General features: G+C 48.4%; 1 protein-coding gene across 3 annotated transcripts; it reads left to right on the forward strand.

The window, feature by feature from the left end:
• Positions 1-875: 875 nt before the first annotated feature.
• On the forward strand, positions 876-20,364 carry GTPBP1 (GTP binding protein 1). Of its 3 annotated transcripts, XM_051630785.1 has the most exons (15): positions 1,016-1,095; positions 1,675-1,816; positions 1,915-2,637; positions 6,695-6,806; positions 8,981-9,161; positions 10,212-10,560; positions 11,006-11,129; positions 13,064-13,178; positions 13,630-13,774; positions 13,905-14,087; positions 14,891-15,026; positions 15,602-15,780; positions 16,292-16,489; positions 17,569-17,610; positions 18,052-20,364. In XM_051630785.1, the coding sequence occupies exons 4-15, from the start codon at positions 6,701-6,703 to the stop codon at positions 18,142-18,144; spliced, it is 1,851 nt and encodes a 616-aa protein (XP_051486745.1). In that variant the 5' UTR covers positions 1,016-1,095; positions 1,675-1,816; positions 1,915-2,637; positions 6,695-6,700; the 3' UTR covers positions 18,145-20,364. The 3 variants fall into 3 exon arrangements, with proteins under 3 accessions (XP_051486734.1, XP_051486736.1, XP_051486745.1); XM_051630774.1 differs by lacking the exons at positions 1,675-1,816; positions 1,915-2,637 and having other exon boundaries at positions 876-1,095; XM_051630776.1 differs by lacking the exons at positions 1,675-1,816; positions 1,915-2,637; positions 17,569-17,610 and having other exon boundaries at positions 876-1,095.
• Positions 20,365-24,332: the final 3,968 nt, after the last annotated feature.

Raw genomic sequence — 24,332 nt, forward strand, 5'->3', positions numbered from 1 at the left:
CGCTCCGTGCCAGGCTGGCGCTGGTGGCGGCCGAGGAGCGGCTGCGTGACCCGGCGGAGGAACCGGCCGGGCCGGGCAGCTTCCCCCGCCGCTCCGGGATCACCGGGCAGCCCGCACAGCCCCTCAGCGGGCGGGGCTTCCTCCTTCCCTCGGCGCTGGCGCCTCCCGGCGGGCCGCGGGGCCTGCACCTCGCGGCCTGCGCGCCGGGGCTCGTATGGCGGGGGCCCGGAGCGGCGGAGGGGCTTTCGGCCAGGAGCCCAGCGCCTGAGGGGGACGCGGGCCCCTGCGGCCGGCCCCGGTGTCCGATCCCGCACCGGCCCCGGGAGCTGCCGGCCTTTCCAGCACGGCGTGAAAGCTGCCGGGACCTGTCACCGCCGCGGAGGGCCCGGTTGGGACAGCGGGGCCCGGGGCTCGGAGGGACGCCCGGCGCTCACCTGCCCCGTCCCATTGGCCCACACACCTGTCCGTGAAAAATCTGCTCGTTCTCATTGGCCAGTCTGAACGGGTACCCGCCCACCAGGGCCGGCCTTGCCGGTTCCTGGCACGGCTTGGTCCCACCCCCTGGCTTAAGTCCTGTTGTTCGATTGGCCCTGAGGGCTGCCTGTCACAAATGCCAGCTCTCCTATTGGGCAGGGAGCGCGGGACACGTCGGACGGGCTCTGTTGTCTGTATATATAGAAAACAAGTCGAGCTGGCAGCCCTTCTCCCATTGGCTTCGCGGTCTCCGCGGGGGCGTGGCCCTGCCTCATGAATAACAATGACCCCGCCCGCCGTTGTCATGGCTACATGCTAATCGCCCGGCTCCCCCGCCGGCGATTGGCTGGCACCGCCTTGGCGGGCGGGGGGCGGGGCCGCCCCTGCCTCCCCGGGCGAAGGGGCGGGGGGGAGGCCGGGGCAGGGAAGATGGCGGCGGCGGAGCGGAGCCGATCCCCGGTGGGGGGCTCCCCCGTGCCGGCCTGCATGTTCGCCCCGGAGCCGGGCTCCCCGGGGGGCGGGCCTCGGGTAGCGGCGGCCGCCAGTCCCCTCCGCGCCGCCTTCGACGCCGAGGACGGCGAGGCGCTCAACGGAGAGCCCGAGATCGACCTCACCAGTAAGGTAGGCCTGGCCGGGGGGCGGGCGCCATCGCCCCGCCGGGATCTGCGCTGCCCTTTCCCCTCCGGCCGCCTTGCCCGCAGGGCTGCCCCCCGGCCCGGCCGGAGCGGGGCGGCCTGTCAGCCGGGTCAGCCCCGCAGCCGCTGCCAGCCCCTCTCCTCGCCGCCCCCCTCGTCTCCGGAGGGCGAGGGGCTGGGGGCCCTTCTGCTTCTGCCGAGGTGAGGGTCACCCTGCGGCTTCCCCGCGGGCTGGAGCTGGGGCCCGGGGGTTCCCTCTTTCCCCGCCCCAACACCCGCTGGCTGGGCGCGGAGGGCCGGGCGAGGCACAGTAAAGTTGGGCTGCAAAGAGGTGAGAGCGATCTGGTGTCCCTGCCCATGGCAGGGGGGTTGGAGCTGGGTGATCTCTATGGTCCCTTCCAACCCAAGCCGTTCTGTGACCTGCGCCCTGGGCAGGACAGGGGGGTGCTGGCAGGCCTGTCCTCCCTGCTCCTTCCCTGCCCTGTGTCCGTCCTCTCGGGGTTTGAGGCTGACAGCTGTCTTCATGGTCTCGCTGATGTTTTTCCTCTGCGCTGGTTCTCCGAAGTTATCTCTGCTATCAGTCGTATGTGTTCCTGGGGCTTTCTTCACAATCTGAAAAGCAGGTCAGAGCTTGTAACTTCTGAGCACAAGGGTTCGGCAACAAGGGTGACTTGCGCTTGCAAACCAGGTTGCGGCGGCTTAAAAAGGTTTGTTCGCGTTATTCGGTTCCTTGCTAGGATCCAAGTGACAGAACTGTGTGGTGGTCTTATTTCTGTCAAAATCCGTTCTCACTTCCATCTTGCAGGAAGATACTTGGTAGTAATATGTGTCTGCCAGAACCCAGCACAGACTACACTAGTTGCCTTTCCACGCTGCCTTCTATTTTGCCCTAGTTGGCTGGTGTCTCTAACACTGTACCTTTTGCTGCCAAGGGTTCAATATATCATGATGCCATCTCCCACTCTACAGTCTCCTGAAACTTGGTTCTGTCCATTTATAATTATGTGATCCAGAAATCAGCATAGCTGGTGTTTCCTCCTGGTTTTCTGCCATCCCTGTTCTTCATGCTTCCAGCTGGAGTCGTTCCAAAGTCTTGGATATTCTTGCCCTCTGTGGAAATAGAGGGAGAGGAATTGTCGTGTGTGGATGTGGAAATGTTAATTTGTATGGGGATGACCGGATATTTTACAAGGTGATTCTGTATTAAAACAAATGTTACGAAGATGTCTTATAAGAAAGTAAAGAAAATAAATCAAACCTGCAGTGTTTATTGAGCCACCTGTTCATGCCTTAATGAGCTGGACAAGATTTTAATACAGGATGCCAATATTGATCTGTGCTCTTGGATGTGGCTGGTGTAGAAGAGGGTGCAGGAGGACGCCGAGGGCTGTGTCTCTAATTCTTGACAGCCAGGAACCTGACCAAAACTCTGGTGAAGAGAGAGGAATGCTTTTCTCCCAGAGCCTCCATTTGTGTTATGAGCCTGTCTTCCACTCCTAGAAATCTGCAGGCGCTATGGAGGTGATAGGTAAGCAATTCTTGACATTTATTACAAGTTACTTTTCCATACAGCAGTGTACACCTGCTGTCTTTTCCCTGGACCTTTCATTTATCCCCGTGTTGGATGAGAGCGAAGACTATTCTGCCCCATCTTTCCAAGTTAGTTTCCCTCTCTGTGCTCAAAACAGCAGTCCCATTTGATGAGAATGCAGGAGCTAACCTGCCCCCATGCTCATTGATCCCCCATCTTTTCTGTCTTCCCAGTTGAGTTGCTGCCCTCTAATTCCTGTTTAAAATGGTGATTCCCACTGCAGTTAGTTTATTTGCGAGCTGCTTCTTCTGTCCTGGCCTGACCTACCCCCTCACTGTGTTATACACTTTTCTCCCAGTTCTCCTCCAGTGTGTTCATTTTGAGGTGTGTTCTTTTTAGAGAGGAAAACTTTGGTATTCAGTTATCAAATCACCGTGTCAGGTGATCAAGGATACAGTTCCATTCATCCACACAAATTCATTGTCATATCAATCTCAATGGGTGTTTTTTTCCCCTTCAGTACTAACGCACTGCAGGAGTAATAAATTTTCAGGTCAAAACCATATCACACAAGGCTGTTGGGGAAGCAGATACTTGTATCTACGTTGACAACAGAACCTTAATAGCACTTGAACTGTGTATATCCACAGGAAACAGGAAGTAACATATGACATTACAGAAGGTGTTAAAGTGAGACTGAAATATTGCAAGGCTGGATTGTCCTTCCCTGACTTCCCAGTGGCTGGTGGTGGCTTTCCAGCCATATAAAATGCCAGCCTGTGTTGTTCCAATAACGAGCAGCACTAGGTACCGCATAGTGTCTGGTGTGCCCTTGGTCTTTATAGTTTGTATGCCTCACAGATATGTGAAGCTTCTTTTGTAAGGAGTGTGGGTACTGCTGATACAACCTTAGCTCAATCTGTCTGGTGTCTTGAAATTGTTGTTGATTAATGCTATAGCCTCTTGCTTGTTGTTGGGCAGTGCAGAATGGCACAGACCAGCTTGTCCCCCTGGAGTAAGCTCAGACAGCTGGAGCTATTGCCCACTTCTGGTGTCTCATAACCCCAAAACTGATCAGAAGAAAGATGAGAAAAGCCATTTCCCCAGAGTCTGTGAAGGGACTTTAGAGATGGTATCTCTAACTTGTAAGATACCTTTCCTTCTGCTGTCATGAGAATAAAACAATAACTGGTTGTTACTTTTTTTGCCCAATAGTAAATCTGAGGTTGCTAGACTCACGTGGCTCCTACTCTTAACTGCTCAGTGCCTGGTGAAGTGGAAATAACATAAGTGAAAATTTTTTACTTTGGGAAAACCTCTGAAAAACCAGAATAGTGCAAGTGTGGAGGGGATAGCTCAAAGGTGAAAAGCAGAGCGGCCAAGATGGGTGTTTTTTTCTTTTCTTCCACCAAGGAGATGGCAAAGAACAGGCTCACTCTGTCCAGGACTCTAGCTAAAGGGATCTTCAAAACAGCAAGTAAAGTCTTGCAGTGACCAGTGAAACTGCAGGACTGGCTGAAGCAGCTGTTAAAAATACTGAAGGGCATTGGAAGGTGTGATCCATGAAAGCTGCTATTTGTTCTACACGTCCTTCTCTTGACATCCTGCTAAATCATATCAGCTGCAAGCTTCATCAGCTCCAGGGTGGTCTTTGGAGGACTTCTGCTGTTTTGGGGCAGCACTGGAACACCCTTCAACATCACCATTGCACAGCAGTGAAAGCAGCAGGAGTGGGGAGCAGCATTTTGATATATGCAGCCTGAATGTGGACAGGTACTGTGCTGTTTGAGCCCCCAGCCCTCCTGCCTGGCACCAAGAGGAAAGGCTTTAGCGAGCTGCTTGGCTGAAATAATCCCCTGGTACTTTCTTTAGTCAATGTCCACTCACCCTGCTGAAGGATTTGAACTGGAAGAAAAATGAAGACAGTGACAAGACTCAAAGACACTGCAGTTAGGGAGCCTCTACACTGGTGGCCCTGTTATTTTATCAATCTTTATGTGTATGACAGCATATTTAATAGAACTTCCTGAATCTCTGACCTCTGCTGGTGCACTAGCCAAAACAGTGAGCCTGTCTGCTGTGCTTCCAGGAGTTCCTGAAAGTGCTTGTTGGGCAAAACAAGCCGTAGTCATCAACACACAGCCTTCCGTTCTCCCAGTTCACCATATGAACAGTTGCCAGTTTCCCTCTCAAGGCGTTTACATCCCATGGTCTTCCTTAAGAAGAAAACGAAACCAAAATAACAACTAACAAAGGCAAAACCCAATTCTTTGTAGCACAAAGTAGGAAGACTGTCTGGCCTTCCAGATCAGAGTGCTTTGCTACCCTTTGCAGACAATGCCAAGTAGTTCAAAGCCTTAGGTAGGGCACACATCTGAAGTAGGCACATGAAGGTGATTGTCTCTCTCATAGCTGTCTGGCCCTTGCAGACACATATGTTCACTGTGTGACCCTAAACATCCGAGGAAAGTGTTGCTTTGACTGCCTTAAACCTTCTAACAAGCACTTGCTGTCTGTGCTTCAGTCTTCCAGGTGTATGCATCACTAGAGTTCTGAAAGATGCTTAAATTCGTGGAGGTTTTGGTTCCCTTGCACTCTTCATTTCTAGTAAAGGTCTTCCTCACCTGTGTAGTAGTAGTGGGTGGTGAAGGTGGCTCCTCCTTGAATGCACATTGTGTTAGCTGTGCCAGTGAGTCAGGCTCCTTAGATCTTTTAGGCATCTTTCTGTGCATGACTGTAACACTGAAGTGAGGAGAGCTAATGGAAGTGTGATTTCAGTGAGTGTTGTAGTGTGGCACAGGCCTGCCTGCCCAAAGGGCTGTTGGTGGGCAGCAGGCTTTACAACTCTTACTAAAAGTTCACTTTTCACAGCAATGCCTATCTCAGTTGCAACAGCTCTTGATCCACTGTAAAAGAATGTTCAGCAGATGTGTAACCATGGAGGCAGCCAGAAAGCAAGTAGTCCATCAGTCCTGAACAGGTGATTAAGGTCTCCTTGGTCTGCCACTGTCATGACACCACTGCGGTCACTTTGTATGAGTGTCTTCAGCTTCAATTCATTCAGTACAATTATGAGTGACACAGGTTTTTTCCAGAAATGGTGCTACACCATTTTGTTCTAAGAAAAATCCTTCCTGAAGCACTGCCTTGTCCTCGTTTTCCTCTGTTCACTTTTTTGATGCCTCTGCAGGGAAGGGCAAATGAAGCTGTGGTTGTTGCAGTAGCTGCAGTCAAAGCTCGTTGGTAACACAGTTGCTGGCTTTCAAAACTGCAGCTCTCTGCTGGTGAAACGTTCAAATATGCTTGTACAAATTGCTTTGTGTTACTGCCTCTCAGCACTGCGGCTTAAACTACCTGAAGTTTTGTTAAGACTTTGAAAATAATGCTTATTCATGTTTTCTCTTTCCCCTTTGCCCCCTCAGAAGACAAAAGGGGAGATCACAGAATCATTCTGGTTGGAAAAGCCCTTTAGGATTGTCAAGTCCAACCAGACCAAGTATGTGAAAGAGTTACGAGATGCTCTAGGTTTTGGTGCCTAGAGGTGCTCTGCAGTGAGGTCTGACAGGCTTCCTCTGACTGCCCTGTCGTACTTTGGGGGAGCAGCAGCTGTCTGTTTAGTGGTGGCTGTGGAATACCCATCTGAGGAATATCTTTGGAGAAAATGTCTACTCCCCTTTCTGTTTTCCTTTCATGGAAACACGTATTACACAGAGGTAGAAGTGGCATGTTGACTTACATGTGGCTTTTAAACATTGGTTACTTCTTAATGAGTTGCTTGGTGTTCTTACTTGCTTTGAAGTATATCTTCCAACATAAATTAACTGGGAGCTCAGGCTAATAACCTTATGTGGCGTCAGAAGGAAATAGCTGTCACCAAAGCTGGGGGGAAAAAAACAACAACAAACAAAACCAAAAACAGAGCACCAGAAAGTGGTCCTTGAAAAAAAGCCTTTCTCTTTCAATAAAGCACATGGATTGATTGTCCTTGTAACTGAAGCTGGTTTTGGAATTGCTTGCTTGACATCTGCAAATAGATATTTAAACTTTTTTCCAGCTGGTGATGGTGAGTCCGACTTCAGAGCAGTATGACAGTTTGCTCCGTCAGATGTCAGAGAGAATTGATGAGGGATGTGGGGAGACCATCTATGTCATTGGTCAAGGATCAGGTGAGTATAGCTTCCTCAGTTAAAAAACAAACACTAACATTGTAAGAAAAACCTAGTTCACCTAACTGGGCTGCTGCTGAAGGTAGTACTTACTTCTCCAGAATAACTTGGAAACCTCCAAAAAGTTTAGCAGAACATGTGGGACAGGTTCTTTTATTCTGTCCCATGCCAGCAAGATATGTGTAGCAGAGCTAAACATATTTTTTGTATAAATCATCTATAAAGTTCTTTTTGGATATAAGGCATAAGTTGTCTAGGCACACCAGGAAAAGAGGAAGGATCTGAAATTATGGTAACAGTTTGAGTACAGACATCCTGAATGTCTGATGGAGGTCTCATTCTGTCAGCTTTTGTTCACTTCTCCATTGTAAATAGCAATATTTACACAGGAATGTATTTGAGATATTTCAGATAGCCAAAATATATGCTGCTGACTTTCTTTGTTAATGTGTGTGTCTGTACTATAGAGAGACAGGCTTTCTTTTTCCCAACATGAGGCTGTCATAAAACTAAAGGCATGCTGCAAAGAGATATCTGCTGGATATCAAATCAGACATTCTACTAGTTACTACATTTGAGGAAGAGTACAAATGCCATGTCATCAGTGCCAGGGCTGGCTGAGATAATGGAGAGAGGGAGTTGTGGTACCTCAGAACAGTGTGCTTTAGGTTGGGGTTTTTTGGTATCTTGTGAAGCAGCCAACATAGAGGAGAAGCTGGGATTAGATGACCAATTGTTGTGCAGCCAGTATCACAGGGGTAGTGCCCTTGTGTCCAAGAGAGCATCCCATGTGTAGTCTGAATCCTTGATGTATGGGATAACCACGCATGCAGGGGACATCTAGCTGGTTGGGCTAGTGACTCCTTTCTCTCCTGGAATACCTTATGAGGGTGTTAACTGGTGGTTGTTAGGATGATGTACTCAGAAGTAGGCATTTGTTTCTTAAAACATGAGCTAAAACTTCTGACTTCATTTCAGCTTATTGCATAGTTGAGGAAGATGGTGATCTCTTCTATAAATTGGAAACAATAGCCAACTGAAATAAATCTTGATATCCCTGCCACCATCCCTCCTTCTCATTCACTTGGAGTGGCTGTGATTCTGATCATCAAGGATTCCCACCTGAGATGACAGAGAGTGAGCAAAGGCTGCCAGGAGGCTGGCTCTGTGCTGCATCAGCAGTGACCCTGCCCTTTCTGCCTTGGCTCCTACCCTCTCCTATTCTCTACTACTGTGTAGTAGAGCTGTGCACTAATTAAAAAGCTGATTAGTTCATGAAAACTGCAGTTACTGCTTACCAGCTGATGAGTCAGCCATGCATATGAATGCACACGCAGCAATGGCTTGTGTCATCCAGGTACTATGTGGTGTCCACCTTTGTTCTTGTGGATTTTTTTTACCCAAGAGATGATTCTGGCCTGAAATCTACCAGCTTCTCAGCACCTGCATTAGGAGAGAAGCTGAGAGCTGTGATGGCCTTTAAACGGTCTAGGTAGTTGCCATGGACTTGCTCTGACTGTCAGCTCTTTGCTTGGGAGGTCTGTTCAGAGGCCACAGTGCCTCCTTGGGTTTTTCTGGCCTCCTGTGCTGTCAGCATGTCTTCCCAGGGCCAGGATGAAGGCAGCGAAAGATGCCAAAAACATTGTTTCAACTGTAGTGCATGGAGGCTAGAGAAATTGCTGCGCAGGCCAGACTTGCAGCAAACAGGCACTTGGGATGTTGTTTTATAAAATAAGCTGATTTTTTAAGTTAGTTCCTCATTCACTGGTTAATTGTGGTGATATTTCAGTCAGAGCTCTCTTGCTAATGCTTTATTGCAATGTGAGAGGAGATGTTTCATCTGACTGAAGGAAGTCGCACGCAAGGTACCTTCAGCTTGCGAAGTAAGGGAATTAGACAGGAATGTGTCTTTCTTGTCAATCCCTAAGTATTTGCTTTTAGAAATCATGAAGAAAACTCCTAGATGTAAGATGGTGCTTTTCTAGTATCTTTTAACACTCTAGAGTGAAGACTACCTTTTTTTCTTTTTGGACTTACTCTGTGTAGATGGCTGACACCTCCAGTGCACAGATAAATCCCGATCGGTGTCCAGGTCCCAGGCAGAATGACATTGCCACTGGCCATTGCCAGGTGGTCCTCACTGACTGTCCTTTGTCTCCTCAACCTCACACTAGACGGGACTGAGTACGGTCTGAGCGAGGCAGACATGGAAGCATCCTATGCCACCTTGAAGAGCATGGCAGAGCAGATTGAGGCAGACGTGATCCTCCTGCGGGAGCACCAGGAGGCAGGGGGCAAGGTGCGCGACTACCTTGTTCGGAAACGTGTGGGTGACAACGACTTCCTGGAGGTCAGGTGAGGAGCTGGGGTGGAGGTAGGGTTAGTCAGCAGCCCAGCTGCATTTTTACCCTGTGAGCAGTCTGTTGTGCTGAGCTAGCAGCTCCAATTCAAGTCTGGGTGTTGCAGCCACCCAGCAGAGGCAATTGGGCTTGACCGCTCCTTGCTAACGAAATTGCCTTTTTGTTGTTGTTGCTGTCTCTACTGTGAACAAACTGACTGTGGAGATTTGCCTGTGTTTAGCTAAGGGCTGTTGCTCTCTGGGTGACAGCTTTTCAGTTTGGGCATCTTTTGTGAGCTGGAATCCCAGCAGGGAGTCACACGTGCACGTGGGTCTGTATGTGGGTGCACATGTGCACACTGCTGGTATACAATATTTTTGTACTAAGGGTTCAGCTCTATTCCAAGATTCTACTGATCCAGGTCACCTTTTAATGGACATATAATAGCCTGTGTAATACAACTTGAGAGACTGCCCAGTCCTGGACAGAATGAATTTCCAACATTTGCCAAAGCCGTCATAGCCGCCTTTATCAGAGACAAGGAAGGAGATTGCTCTAGGAACCGGTTTTCCCCTAAAACATTTTATTGTTGTTTGAGCTTTTCTGGTAACAGCAATATAAATTTCTGTGCTCTCTCTCTAGCAGCTGATGCTGTTGCAGTGGGACAAATACAAAAAAGGCAGAGCTATTCTAGAACAAGTTGGGATAATTTTATTTTTAGTTGCCACAGTATAAGTTGGATTGCAGAGACTGGAGGTTTGACGAGAGAGATTCTGTATGGCATCAAGCAAAGTCGGGTTCAGCTGACTGTGGTCTGGACACCAGTGACATTTACACAGCCTTCTACATCCCAGTCCCCAGAGCCTGGGATCTCCCCTGTAACCTAATCACTGTGAAAAGATCTTTGCTCTGCTTGTGAAGGTCTGACATATTTTCCAATTTCTCTTTGAAGGCTAGGGAGAAAAAGCTAGTTGTTTGCAGGAGCAGCAAGGTTTTTCTCAGTGTTTGTTTGTTTATTTCTTCAGGTATCAGATTTTACCAGGTTCCTACTTTCTTTCCCCTCCAGGGTAGCAGTGGTTGGCAATGTGGACGCAGGAAAGAGCACACTGCTGGGTGTCTTGACACACGGTGAGCTAGACAACGGCCGAGGCTTTGCTCGGCAGAAGCTTTTCCGCCACAAGCACGAGATTGAGTCAGGCCGCACCAGCAGCGTGGGCAATGACATCCTGGGCTTTGACAGCGAGGGCAACGTGGTGAACAAGCCCGACAGCCACGGTGGCAGCTTGGAGTGGACAAAGATCTGTGAGAAATCCACCAAGGTCATTACTTTCATTGACCTAGCTGGCCACGAAAAGTACCTGAAAACCACTGTCTTCGGCATGACTGGGCATTTACCTGACTTCTGCATGCTTATGGTAGGTAGTGAGAAAGAAGTACAGTACCAGCAGGAGTGGGGCTGTTCAAATCTATAACAGCCTCAGCTTCTTTCCTATGGCACAGTTGCTGTGGGGTTGTGGAGGGAGGCAGCATCTCCCAGAGGTGGAGAACAGCAGCCGCTGTGGGTATCTCATCAGGCCTGGGAGGCAAGTGCCCCAGGACTGCCAGTCCCAGACTGGCCCCAGATGTCTGGTTCTTGAAAACTGAAAGATTTTTAAACTCTACAAAACCTTGTTAAAATGGAGGAGAAATGAGTCCTCAGCCAATGTTCAAGAGCATTTGAAATTAGCTATGTCTGCTTATTCAGTCCCAATGAAGCATCTACAACCTAATCACAGCCTACTGCATGTCTGATGCAAGGCCTTCTCTGTAACCTAGCTCAGAGCAGGAGAAACATCTCCATGTCTTGTATCCCTGGTGTAGGTTGGCAGTAACGCTGGGATTGTTGGAATGACCAAGGAGCACTTGGGCCTGGCACTTGCACTTAACGTTCCCGTCTTTGTTGTGGTGACCAAGATTGACATGTGCCCTGCCAACATCTTGCAAGGTGAGTCCTACAAGCTCTCTTCAGGGCTGTTGTTCTCTGCTTGGGTTGAGGAATTACTAATGGAGGAAAGCTGCTTTATCTGGTTTTGATTGGATCTTAAATGCCTTCCAGAAATCTATCCTTTTCCCTTGCCCATTTTGCAGGCAGTTCATTCGTAGTCACTATTTCAAAATTACATGAGTTGGGGGACTCAGCAACTGGCTGAGTATCAAGTATCAACCCAAAAATGCTTGATACATTATTTTGCTTAATCAAACTCTGAGGGGAGAAACATACAGCTGTTGTGCCTTTGCTTTCTCTCTGTGTATTTAAATGTGGAGGGAAGGTCTGGAAGTTATTTTGAAAGCTTTTTTCCTCCTTGCCCACAGTTGGAATGTGATCTTAAGCTGTGATCAAACTTGTTCTCCAGCAGCCATTAGGTGAAGGCTCACCTGGGCACTTCTCAGATAGGCTGGCATAACTACAATAGCTCCTTCCTCTGTCTGAACACCCAAACAACAAACACTTAATAAATCATGGTTCAAAGCAGCTGCATATGTGCAGTGTGGCAGCAGGACTGGACTAGACACAAAGCAGGGATGGCAGTGACCAGCAGGGGCTAGCAAATTTTTTTGCTCAGCAGCAGTTAAAGGAGCACCTCTAACCCCAGCAGTGTCCCATTAACCTATGCTTGACATTTTTTCAGGCTGTGACCAACTCTCACCTTTAAAATTCTCTTGATGCTTTTCTCACACCTTCAGGAACATGCTGTGGTTAATTGGAGCAATGATTGTTTTGATAATCAGTCTTAAGGATCAGGAAAGTGAATGCTCCCTGTACTGTCTGTGGTTAGTTCATTATTGTAAAAATCCTAACTATGTTTCAGGTAAACAGATGCATGTGATCAGAAGATAATCTAAATGTCTCTGTAATAGATGTTTGGCACATACATGTAAGGCCCGACCATAACATAGTAACTGGGAAGGAAAGAGAACATTTGGCTTAGGGTGAGGAGAGAAGAGCTGCTCTTGGGGGAAGCCACTCCTGTGTCATGTTTGTTTACATTAAACAGACACAAGATCTGGCTCAAGTGTATCTGTGAAGAGCAGATGGCATGATAAGATGTTTGGGTTTCTGTATCCAAAACATCGCTTTCCCATAGGCAATAATTTGTTCACAAAAAACAGCTAATTGGATGACAATTACAGGATATTGATTTGCTCTTTAAAGCCTGTACTAGCCTTTTTTTTTTTTTTCCCCCTCATTTATTGTAAGGCACTTTGCAGGAGGCTGGTGCTAGTGTATCCAGTAATGCTACTGCTGGCTGACAGATATAAGACTTAGAAAATAAATTAAAAAGAGGCAAAAGATCAAAGCTGGGAGCCACAAGATTTGTCCCAAAATACTTCTTTCCAGATCTGGCCATCTACACTGTCCTAGTCTGTAATGGTGATCTTTACATCTTTCATGCTTCTCTAAACCTTCTAGGCCAGGTTGATTGCCGGGGAAAGTGTGTTGAGGTTGGTTTGGTCAAAATTTCTTGCTAATTCACATATTCCCAAATATTTCAATTCCCAAGTGCTGCTGATTTTCATTGAATTCAATACAAAAAATCCTTTCTAGGAAGAGGAAACACCTTGTAACCGCTTAAAGCTACTTAATAGAAAGCTATAAGATGTCTGCTTCCCAGCAATGCACTTGCAGATGCAAACATGTATGTCTGTTCACGTGTGGTATCGCTTGGCAGCAGGCTAGCTGGCAAGAAATGGAAGATGGAATGACTCCTCAGTCCCACCTGGGCTGTAGCAAACTCAGTCTCACTCACGCACCTTTAGCCATCTTCTCCTGTCTATTTGTGGCAAAAGCACCAGTCTCCCTTTTGGGGAAAGACCCCACAAAAGCAGTTTGTAAAGGCAGGAGATGCTGCCCTAACAATATTCATTTCACCCTTTAAGAAACCCTGAAGCTGTTACAGCGACTGCTGAAGTCCCCAGGGTGCAGGAAGATTCCCGTGCTGGTTCAGAGCAAGGATGATGTCATTGTAACAGCCTCCAACTTCAGCTCAGAGAGGTAACGGGAGTAGAGGAGAGTCTTTTCTCTTTTAATCCTATTTGGAGACCGGGTGAGAAGATTCAGAAAGAGAGTCCCTTTGTCTAGATGTGTGAAGGTTGCATCTGTCATGTGGTGTGTTGATTCCATTAAGAATGCGTTGATTCTGAGATTGACCTGCTTGTGTTCCCCTCTCTGAGGCAGAAATGAGAGGGTGCTTCTGGGCAGTCTGCAGAAGATGGCAGGGTTTTCGGCTTCCTTCAGCCCTGGAACCTTACACCTATTCCTGAATGTCATTAAAAGACAGAGGCAGTGTTGCAGGTTTTCAAACATGGGGTATTGTGCATCTGACTGCTTGCCAGGCTCTCCCTTCATAGTACTGTGTATTTAATTCAGTCCCAAGATTTCCCTACACGTGGAATTCCAGGCAGGGAGGTGAGCTAACTTCATTTTCATCATTTTTCCTTTACAGGATGTGCCCAATTTTCCAGATTTCAAATGTCACTGGGGAGAACCTAGATTTGCTGAAGATGTTTCTTAATCTCTTGTCTCCACGGACCAGTTACAGGGAGGAAGAGCCAGCAGAATTCCAGATAGATGATACTTACTCAGTCCCGGTAAGGGGCCTGGTATTTTCTACTCCCTCTTGCAGATTGAAGAGGCATCTTCCCTAGAGGAGGGAGTTCTAGAGTTCTTCTGCTAGCTTGGTCAGATAACCCCAATTACCTTTTTTTCTTTTTGGCATAGGGTGTAGGAACAGTGGTGTCTGGGACGACACTGAGAGGCCTAATCAAGCTAAATGACACCCTGCTGCTGGGCCCAGATCCCCTTGGCAACTTCCTGCCTATTGCTGTCAAGTCCATCCACCGCAAGAGAATGCCCGTCAAAGAAGTGCGGGGAGGCCAGACTGCCTCCTTTGCTTTGAAAAAGGTGAGCTGATCTGCTCTAGGCTCTCAGAACAGGAGCCACCCTCCCTATTTCAGAGTGCTCTTGGAGTTCAGCTGCAATCAGACTGCTTCTGCAAGCCTCGGCTGCATTCAGATCCCACAGAACCTCTGTGGGTCCTGTGTCCCTGTTGCTCCACCTGGCAGCTGCCAGGTAATAGCAGTGGGACCCCAGGCAATGAGGAACAGGGTTGAGGAGATGTGTTATGAAGCAGAGGCACTGCTAGAAAAGTCTCCTCTTGTGCTACAACTGCATTAGTAGCCTAGGCAGGGTATTTATACTCTTCCTCTAAACTTGTAGAACCAGCTGCATGATTTGGGGTTTGAAAATTAGCAAAATTTGATGCAATTCCCCTAGTGAAAGTTTTCTGTCAATAGAACCTGCATGGATTTTAAGGGGCTATAGTTTAAGCTCTACCAAACTTCCTGTGTTCAGTCTTAAAATTTTGTGTTAACAGACATCATCATGCTTTACCCATCTGTTTGGGTAAAGTGCAGTCAGGATAGATGTTTTGCTTTTAAAGGATTAGTGAGTTAAAACTTCTTTGTCAGTGTCCAGCATTCCCAGCACTCCAATTAAAGCTTCCTTAGAAACTTCAGCCAAACTTGCTTTTTGCAACCTTTGCAGAACATCAGTACATACTGCTAAACAGCTCTGGCTTTGCCTTTTGGTGAGCACGAGCTAGTGTCTGTGAAATCCCTTAGCATCCTTCTGGATGCAGTCAGCCACAGAAGCAGATTTCTTCCCTGGAGAATCACAGTAAGGTTTTTTGCTTCTCTGCTTTTCAGATCAAGCGTTCTTCCATCCGGAAAGGCATGGTAATGGTGTCACCCCGCCTGAATCCACAAGCATCGTGGGAGTTTGAAGCAGAGATTCTGGTGCTCCATCACCCCACCACCATCAGCCCACGATATCAGGCCATGGGTATGTGTCTCACTGTTGTCCCATCTTTGTTTCCCAGTGGTAGCAGTTTATATCAGCTGTAGCCTGAGATAGTTTTTCTCCTGATGGCTCTTGTCAGCCTGAATATAAGCCATAGTTCCTGGCTTGAGCTTTCCCAGCAATGTATTGGAGAGAAGAGTGGGAGCTGATAGAGGAGCAAAGGCTGAAGGTAAAAAGATGAGTGACTCCAAGTGTACTTGGAGCCTGTTTGAGCTGGATCTCCACGGTGCAAAGATTCCTCAGCTTCAGATTCTGACTGAGAGACTCAGTCTAGGTCCTGCCCTCTAGCCTGACTGCTTGGCTTGTAGGATTCTGTTGAAGATGCTTTCAAGATAGTCTATATTCCAAGGCAACTGTTGTAGCTCGTAGGTGTTTTCTTCCCGAGAACTGAACAAAGGCAGCCGTGTGACCCCTGGAGTCTTTGGTGCACAGCAGAGTTTTCCGTTCCAAACTCAGCACTGTTTGCCGCAGGGTAGCGAGAGCTGCCTTAGGTGTGCCTGAAGCTTGTTCCCCGGGTGGCACTGGCCCTTGACAGCCTCTGCGTGTTACATCCACAGTGCATTGTGGCAGCATCCGTCAGACGGCCACGATTCTCAGCATGGACAAGGACTGCCTGCGGACGGGGGACAAAGCCACCGTGCACTTCCGCTTCATCAAAACCCCGGAATATTTGCATATAGACCAGCGTCTGGTCTTCCGTGAAGGCCGCACCAAAGCTGTGGGCACCATCACTAAGGTAAAGGCTGAAGAGTCCAACTTTTTCTTTTTTTTGGCTACTTTTGGCACTGAGAAAGCCAGCAGGGGAATTCACGTAGCTCCTCCGGAAAATCGAGGGAAGAGAGTGTCCTTCAATCACAAATGTCAGCCCTGACGTGGGTTGCAGATGACTGGTGTGCTTTGTTGTGTGGTGGGCCTTAGCTGGTGGGAATGAAGGGATGTGAAGGTGGGGGTGAGCCTGATGCCTCTGGTTCTTGTGCCTCAGTCTCTTTCTGACAGCTTGTAGCTGGTCCCTTTGAGTCATATTGAGGTGGGCTTAGTGCCACCTCAGCCAAATGGCCCTTTCCACTCTGTAGAACTTCCTGATGGCAGCTCAGGAGCCTAGATTTCAACAGCTGCTGCTGCATGCTTCTCAATGGCTTTTGGTATCAGTTTTCCCAAAGTTTTTTGTTAAAAAGCAGCATTGAACCTTGCCATATTGGCCTGTTTTTTTTAATGCTGATTTTGGCTTCTCCCTTTGTAATCTGCAGTTACTCCAGACCACCAATAACTCGCCAATGAATTCCAAGCCACAGCAGATCAAGATGCAGTCAACCAAGAAGGGAGCTGTTACAAAACGAGAGGATGGTGTTCCCCCAACTGGGACAGCAGCTGGAGGTCAAACAGCTGGGGATGAGGCCCCCTCAACAGCCGCAGCACCGCTCACACCTACTGCCCTGCAACCGTTGGTAAGTGAGGAAAACACCATGTCTGTCCTGGACTCTTCTGTTGGAGGAAGGGTACTATAAAGTACAAGCATTATCCCCTCATACCCTTGAACTTGCCTTCAGGCTCCAGATGCAACAGAAACACATAGAAGTGTAACTAGTCTCACAGCAGAAATCAGAATTCTCTGGTGACTGGTTGACTCCTCGTGGCTGGTATTCCAGCACTTTAATGTCCTGGGACAATTCAGATTGGACTTCAGTAAGTGTCTAGTCTAACCTCCTGCTCTAAGTGGGATTAGCTGCGAGGTCAGACCAGGTTGCTCCGGGTTTTATCCAGTCATGACTTGAAAAGCTCCAAGGAGGAAGGCTGCACAACCTCCCTTGGCAACCTGTTTCACTACTTAACTGTGCTCACGGTGAGGAAGCATCCCCATATACTCAGTAGCTGAACTAGTGAAGCATCTAACAGCCAGTCACAGAATGGTTCTCTGCTGTCTGAGAGAGAGGTGGAACAACCCTACACTAGAGAAATTGCAACCTAATTAGTAGTATCAGTAGGTTGTCTATCAAGGAGGGAGGATAGAGATGTTGAAGGAGGAGGAGAGGCTTAGCTCTTTTGATAGAAATTTATCCAGGTTGTTTTGTTGGTTAGAACTTCTCAGCTCATCTTGTCCCAGACTGGTGTCTAACCTTTCTGCTCCGAAAGGAATGGAAACTGTTCTAACTGCAGTCTTTGGGAGCTATTTATCAGCTTTAGTACATGTACTTACCTAGTAAGTGAAAGGTTCAGGAACTGACTCTGTCAAGAGACTTTGTCACTGTTCCCTGTCATAGTTTTAGCTATTTTAGTTGTCATTGGTCAAATCTCACCCTCTTGAGCCAGGCTGGCTTCTGAAAGAGGACACTCTGACAGGGGTTCTCTCCTTTTGCATATGCCTGTGGCTTATTACTGATCCCCCATGTCCTTCTTGTTGTAGCATCACTTGTGGTTGTAAGTAGTGCTCCCAGCTTGCTTTTTGTTCTGTGTCCCCTCCCCAAGAGTCTGTGTTGCTTTTGTTCTTGCTTACCTCTCCCTCTCTCTCCTTGCTGCTTCCCTTCAGCCTGCGCTGGATGAAGAGCCCCACATCCGTGAGGGCAATAAGGTATTTGGCTGCTTTAAAAGAAATGGGTGGGCTGGCAGGCCTGAGGCTGGGAACAGAGTGAGGTTATCCAAAAAGCCCTGGTAGGGAGGTGGGGGGCTCCCCTTTCATTCTCCACAAAGCCAAGGGTGCTTGAGGCCTTGGTTTCCCAGATGCTGACCCCATAGCACCTGCTGATTCTCCTGGGAGAGCAAAGCATTCCGAAAAATTGGGAAATTGGGTCCTCCCCAGCTTGAAGGGCTGAACTTCATGGTGTACCTGTCTCTCCTCCTTCCTTCATGGTGTCTATCGGCCTTATCTCCTTCCTGCGGCGGTAGGAAGCTGATCAGTCACAACTGTGCTCCTGCTGTCTGGGTGTCTCTGTAATCCATCTGGACTCCTGCTGTGCTTGATGCTCTGATTCAGAGATTCCAGTGCCCTGAAGTGTGTCTTCTTGTTTTTCAGTCAAAAGTTGGAGGAGGAGGCCGGCGACGTGGGGGTCAGCGCCATAAAGTGAAGTCTCAGGGAGCCTGTGTGACTCCTGCCAGTGGCTGCTGAATTTCTTACTCCTCCTCCCTCTGAGGAATTCCTTCCCTTCCCTTCATTTGTTATCCAAAAGATCCAGAGCAGCTTGAACCAAAACCCATCCCAGCTGATTGGCTGCAGAAGAATCATCCCTCCTCCCTGAAGGAAGCGATGGAGAGGAGCATAATTTATAAGCTAATGAAGGTGATAAGACACCCAGAACTGAGTAACTGACACCTTCCTCCTTCCCCTGTTGACACATTTTTGTACATCATGGGCTTAGTTTTTATTCTTACTAGTTTTTATTATATTTTGTGTGCATGAAGATGAGAGGAGAGTCTGAATAGAACTGCGAAGAGCCAGTTAGCTGCCTCCCTCCTCCCTCCCCCCATTCTGTCTACAGGACTTGCTGCTCTCCTCCTATTTGCTATCTCAGATCCAGGGGTTAGCAAACACCTGGAATTCCAGATTTGCAAAGGTTAAAACACGTTGCTTAGGATGGCTCCATAGGGCATTGTTTCCTCACCACTGTTGCCCCGTGCCAAATATGTTTCTGGATTCCCTCCATCTTAAACTATTTCTAAGTGGGTTTCATTTAACCTAGTGACTGAAGTTTGAAAGAGATGGTAAGAAAGTTCATTAGCTGGAGATCTAAGAGGTAAACAAACTGGAAGGCAGTTCTTGATGCTAAGGTGAGGAATCCTATACTAAATATCCTTGTCAAATACATTGATAGCACTTAGTATTTTAATTAGAGATGGAATTAAGTGGGCAGTCATTTGTCCATCCTGTCCCCTCTTCCCATCATGCTGCTTTTCCTGTTGTTTGTGCAGTGCATGTTGGAGCAAATTGAACCTGTCCCTCAACGTGCAGCAGCTCCACTGACAGTGTTAGGAATATAGTGCAGGAACACTGGGTCTGTCCCTCGAGTCAGGCAAAGCCACCTCACCTCGACAGACAGAGACCACAGGTGGTGTAATATACCTTTGGAACAGAGACACTGGTCAAACATGACCTTCCCTTGATTTTTGTTTACTCCAAGAGTTCCCAGACTTCCTCTGGAATTTGCTGCCTAAACTTTGCCAGGGCAGAGGTAGGATTTGTCTTCTCCCTTCTTGTCCAAAGAGGGCAATGATGATTTGGTACCAAACGTGATGAAGGGCTTTCAGGTTTTGAAGTACATGGTAATTTTTCTGAGTTTTTAAGATGATTTTTTTTAAAAGATTTTTTTTTTTTTTTTAAATGGCAAATTCTGGCTTCTTCAGGAAGGCCCTGCAAAGATGGTCTATGAATTAACTTGATAAGTTATCATGTTTTTTTAACCCTGGGTTGTGCAAGTTCTCGATTCCCTGAGTATTTTGATCTCTCTTCTAACCCTGCCTCTTTGCTTGGCTCCGGTGAGGACAAGAGTCATCCTCTGCTGGCTTGTGGTGAGCTGTGGGAACGTGGTGGTGTTTTGAGGGAGGAGGTGGCAGCCTCAGCAAATCATGGCTCTCCCCAGCAGGTGTGGTCAGCCTTGGTTTCTTTGAGGGCTTCCTCCTCCAATGAAGGACTTTTAATTTTAGTGAGAGGGAGACTGAAAAGTTTCTGTCCCTCCTTAGTGGGCTGTTCCTGTTTCTTGCTCTGTGGCTCCTGTGTGGAATTCATTCCAGTTCACCTTGTGCTTCAAGGTAGGCTTTCAAGCTGACTGACTGATAGCAGGCTCAGGGGAGGAAGGCACATCTCCCAACGCCGGCACCAGCACTCCAAGAGCATTAAGCGGCATGGGAGAGGTGAGGAAATGGGGTTTGGAGTCGAGGGTACTTTGCCTTAGAGACTGCAGTGGCCTGAGCATGGGTGGAAGCAGGGAGGCCAGACAGTCCTTTCCAAGCTATGTGCCTAAATACCAGCACTCTCCTGGTGAGGGAGGAACTATAGGCAGCTACAACACTAATAGCACCCACATTGTGAGGGGGTGTGAAGTGTGGCTGAGCAGGGCACAAGGGCCTGGTTCCGTTGTCTTCTGGCCCTGGAGCAGCATTAACCTGCATCTGATTTCACTGCTTCCAAGGGGAGCAGGGAGCTCCAGGCAGTTTTCTCTTTCTCCATTCCTTGTGCTCCAAATGAAGGAGACTGCCAAGACTGGAAGAGGGTTTACTTCAGTTTGTGCAAAGGAGGTGGTGTGATCTCTCTCTTTTGTGACCAGCATTCAAAGATCACTCAAGCTGGTGTGATCTATAAAATAAATTTTAAAAAAGTTTGTTCCAAGTTAAAGGATGTCTTGTTGCTTTTTGTTCCTCAGGAAAAACAGCAGTTGCTGCTTTCACACCAGGCCAAGCAGGTTTGCCTGGCACCATTCTCCTTTGTTGGCCACCAGAGGAGAGCTGTGGCTGAGCCTCTGCACAGCCCCAACAGCTTTTACTTTGCCCAAGTTGCCGTGCTTCTTAAGCTTAAGGTGGGTGTGGGTGAAGAGGTTCTAGAGCAATTTGGGTCCAAGGCTATCAGAGATACTTTGCTAGAGGTTGTTGCAGTTTTACCACAGCACTTTTACTGCCTGAACCAACTTGTGCTTCCCCCTGCCCTTGCAGTGTATTGGAACTCACAGTGGGACTCTGCAGGGCTTGGAATGGGCCCTGTGTCCTCAGTTGATTTGAAAGGTGTACCAAGGCTTCTCCTGCCCTGCATAGCCCTTTCACATATTAAGTCTTGGGCTGAGAGCTGGGGCATACACCCATGCAGCCCCTCTCCTCCTCTTGGAGATGGCTGATCCAGCCTTTCCCTACGATGGCCTTCTGGAGGGAGCTGCAAGGGCAGTCCTCCACACAGGCCTGCTTCCAGTGCATCCTGGTTAAGCAGACACCAGTGTGACCTTCCTCACATTCAAGCCAGTTAATTTTCCCCTTTTGCAGCTTTTTTTTTTTTATGTTCCAGAGTAACCTCCTCCTGGTGAGAGCATTTCCTTTCTACTTGCTCTTAGCTGCCTGCTAAGTAATTTATAGCCCATGTTCAGAAAAAAAGAGCAACACACAACTACCCTTAATTAATCACTCCTCAGGGCCAAGCTGGGCTCTGCTCACAGCCATGATAAGGCAGAGGACAGACTGAAGCACAGAGATGCTTCAAGGTCATTGCAGAATGGACTGAGAACAGCCATGGTCTCACAGACCTGTAAGTCATAAAAAACTGACATATTTTGGTTATAAGTATCCTAGCAAGTTTCTAAGAGTAGGGCTTGTTTTAGTCATTGCTCTAAGCAGCTTTTGCATCCCAGAACCTGCTTGATGACAAGGTGAAAGCTGTTGGCTCTAGTCAGGTTGGAAAATAACTTGCCATGAGCTCCATAAGAAAGCATCAAGTAGCTCTGCATCATTCCCACCAGCAGATTCACCTGCAAAATACTCAAAAAGCTCACAGCAGTTTTAATGTAATTTATTTGTCTTGGTCTTTTTTTTTTCTTGCATAGGCATAAATTACAATCTGTTGATTAAAAAATAAAATGAACAAAACAGTGCAGCATTTGCAACAGGCTACAGCATCAAATACAAACTCATCTCCCACCCATAACCATCTGCTTCTGCAGGGCTAATTCACAACAGGTGTGTGGGGCAAAGCAAGGAGGGAGAATAGAGGAGGGAAATGGAGAAAATAAGAGAAATCTGCTCTGACAGCTGTTCCACATTTCTCCTGCTTCACCAGGCTCATCTGCATCAGCACAAGGATTAAATACCCTGGGCAGAGATGCACCATGCTGAAGGAGCAGTTTTAGGTGCCCTCTTTTCCTCTACAGCTCAGGAGAGCAGCACAGCAACACTGCAGCTCAGTACTGCTGTCCACTTGGGGAGCTGAAAAACTACACATGACCTCAACACTGCCTTCCTGGGGTTCCTCGTGCAGTCAGCACAGTGAAGCCTCCAAAACCACTGCTGTCCTCTAGAGAAGAGCATAAGACCCCAGGGTGACCTCTTACTTGTATCTCCAGGGGATTTGACCCCAGACCAGCAAAGACTTCCATCTCCAAAGGACAGAGCAAGCTCACAGTCTAAAGCCAAAAGCTCCATAGCTAGTGGTTAACACCCCCACAGAAGGAGCAGGGACCCCACTCCAATTCCTTTCTTGGGGAAAGAGGTCCCCCTTTCCCACCTCTCACTGGCATGCCTCATGTACCAAGTGATGATGCACTGATGGCCCAACCCCCCAGGCCAGGGAGACAAATGAAGTAAGAAAAGGGGTTTTCCAGCCTCATGGCAATGGCATTTGTTCCAGCAGCCAGAGAACCCCTAGGAAAGGGGGTGAGCTTCATCTTCTCTCTCTTCTTATCATTCATTTAAACACAGGAGCTGCTCAGCCGAGCCCAGAACAGGTCTAGACACTCATAAAAGCACAGCTCCGTGCATGCAGGGCACTCACGGACGTGACTGCAAGGCAAGCAGGCAGCTGTAGGCAAGTTTAAAATAACTTTGGCTGTGGATGCCAAGAATTAAGACTACACTCAATATAGGAGAGAATTTATCCTCACTGGATCTGGCTGTGGGACTGCCTTCTCCCAGCAGCAGGGCCTCCCAGCTCTGCAGGAGGCTCCAGGGTAATTTTAACCTGTTGGAGATGGGGTTGTGCCCTTTGGGCTTGCTTCCTTGCTCACTTGGAGCAAGGAGACCCCTCCAGAAGTGATGTGCTGTCATCAGCCTTGTCTATTCCAGCTGGCATGGAGAGAATCAGGGCTCAGTGTCTCTGCCCAACACACAATGTCTGAAGGGGGCCTACAGGAAACCTGGGACAGGGCTTTTTACATGGGTGAGTAGTGAGAGGACAAGGAGCAATAGCTGGAAGCTTGAAGAGGGGAAATTCAGGTTGGACATTAGGAAGAAGTTCTTTCCTGGGAGGGTGTTGAGACACTGGCACAGGTTACCCAAAGAAGCTGTGGATGCCCCCTCCCTGGAAGTGTTCAAGGGCAGGTTGGATGGAGCCTTGAGCAACCTGGTCTAGCAGGAGGTGTCCCTGCCCATGCAGAGGGGATGGAACTAGATGGTCTTTAAGGTCCCTTCCAACCCAAACCATTCTATGATTCTACAACAAGGCATGCTGAAGGGAGACATTTCTTCAGCCCCTCCTCTCTAGACCCCTCACCCTACAGCGCTTCAAGCACAGGCCAGAGCAGGAAGCAGTTTGTGGTGCTAGGGAAAGATGATGCCAGCATCAGACAATGTTGAAAGGCTAAACACGAGCCCTTTAGCTTTTCTTTCAACAAAATGCAAGAAAAATGTGGAGGTTCTAAACACCATCCAAGAACATAAGCCAAACTGATTTCTGGAGGCAGCCAGAAGGTGCAGTGGCCAGATGGCCCTGGCACTCCTCAGACAGGGAAGGTCCCTGTGCATCCTTCCTGCAGTTCCCTGCCATGGTTCCCCCCCATCACATGATGGGTACGTGCCCAATGCAGGCAGGACTCCCCATCCTGCTCCAGTATGGTCCTCAGCAGCCAGGGCTGGGGAGCAGAGAGATGCCAGTGAGGAAAAGGCAGGAGGGAAAGGGAGCCCTTCCAAGAGAAAGGAGGTCAGCCCATGCCAGCCATCTGCCATCAAGGACCAGAAGGTGACAGGGCTGCCACAGGTGCAGGGAAGCCCTGTTGCCCCCCCCAGGGAAAGCAGCAGCAACCCCTGGGGAAGGCAGCCTCCCCTCCACCCCATCTCCCACCCAAGAGCCTGCCAAGGCACGGAGAGAGTGGTGCAGAGCACCAGAGCAGCAGCTCCTGCTCACTGCCACCAGTCACCTATATACAGATGCAGCCTTGGGCAAGAGGCCACAGCCGCGCCTTGCGGTCTCAGAGGCACCTCTGGAGCAAGGACAGCAGGAGTGCACCCGGCACCCCACCGAGCCCACAGAGGACCTTGTCTCCCAGGTCCAACTACCAAGCTGCCAATTACACTTATTTTAAACAGCTCTGCTTACCTTGTTCTAGCTTATCCTACCGCACACACTATTCTCCTACTAAACGCAAGTTCTAGACCTCTCTGCATCTAAGCTGCTCTTTTGAGCAGCACCACATAAGCTTTCTCTGGTTAAGTAGAAAATGCATGGAAACAGTCTTTTTTTCCTTTGTTACTAAAAAAAAAAAAAACAAACAACAAACCACAACAAACAAACAAAAAAATCCACAAACAAAACCCAATACCCCAACTGGAAAATAACCCTCCCTCCCTGCCCCCCTTATTTAAAAAAACAAAAAAAGCCCCAACAAAACACAG

Source organism: Apus apus, chromosome 1 (assembly GCF_020740795.1).
Source record: "Apus apus isolate bApuApu2 chromosome 1, bApuApu2.pri.cur, whole genome shotgun sequence".
NCBI lineage: Eukaryota > Metazoa > Chordata > Aves > Apodiformes > Apodidae > Apus > Apus apus.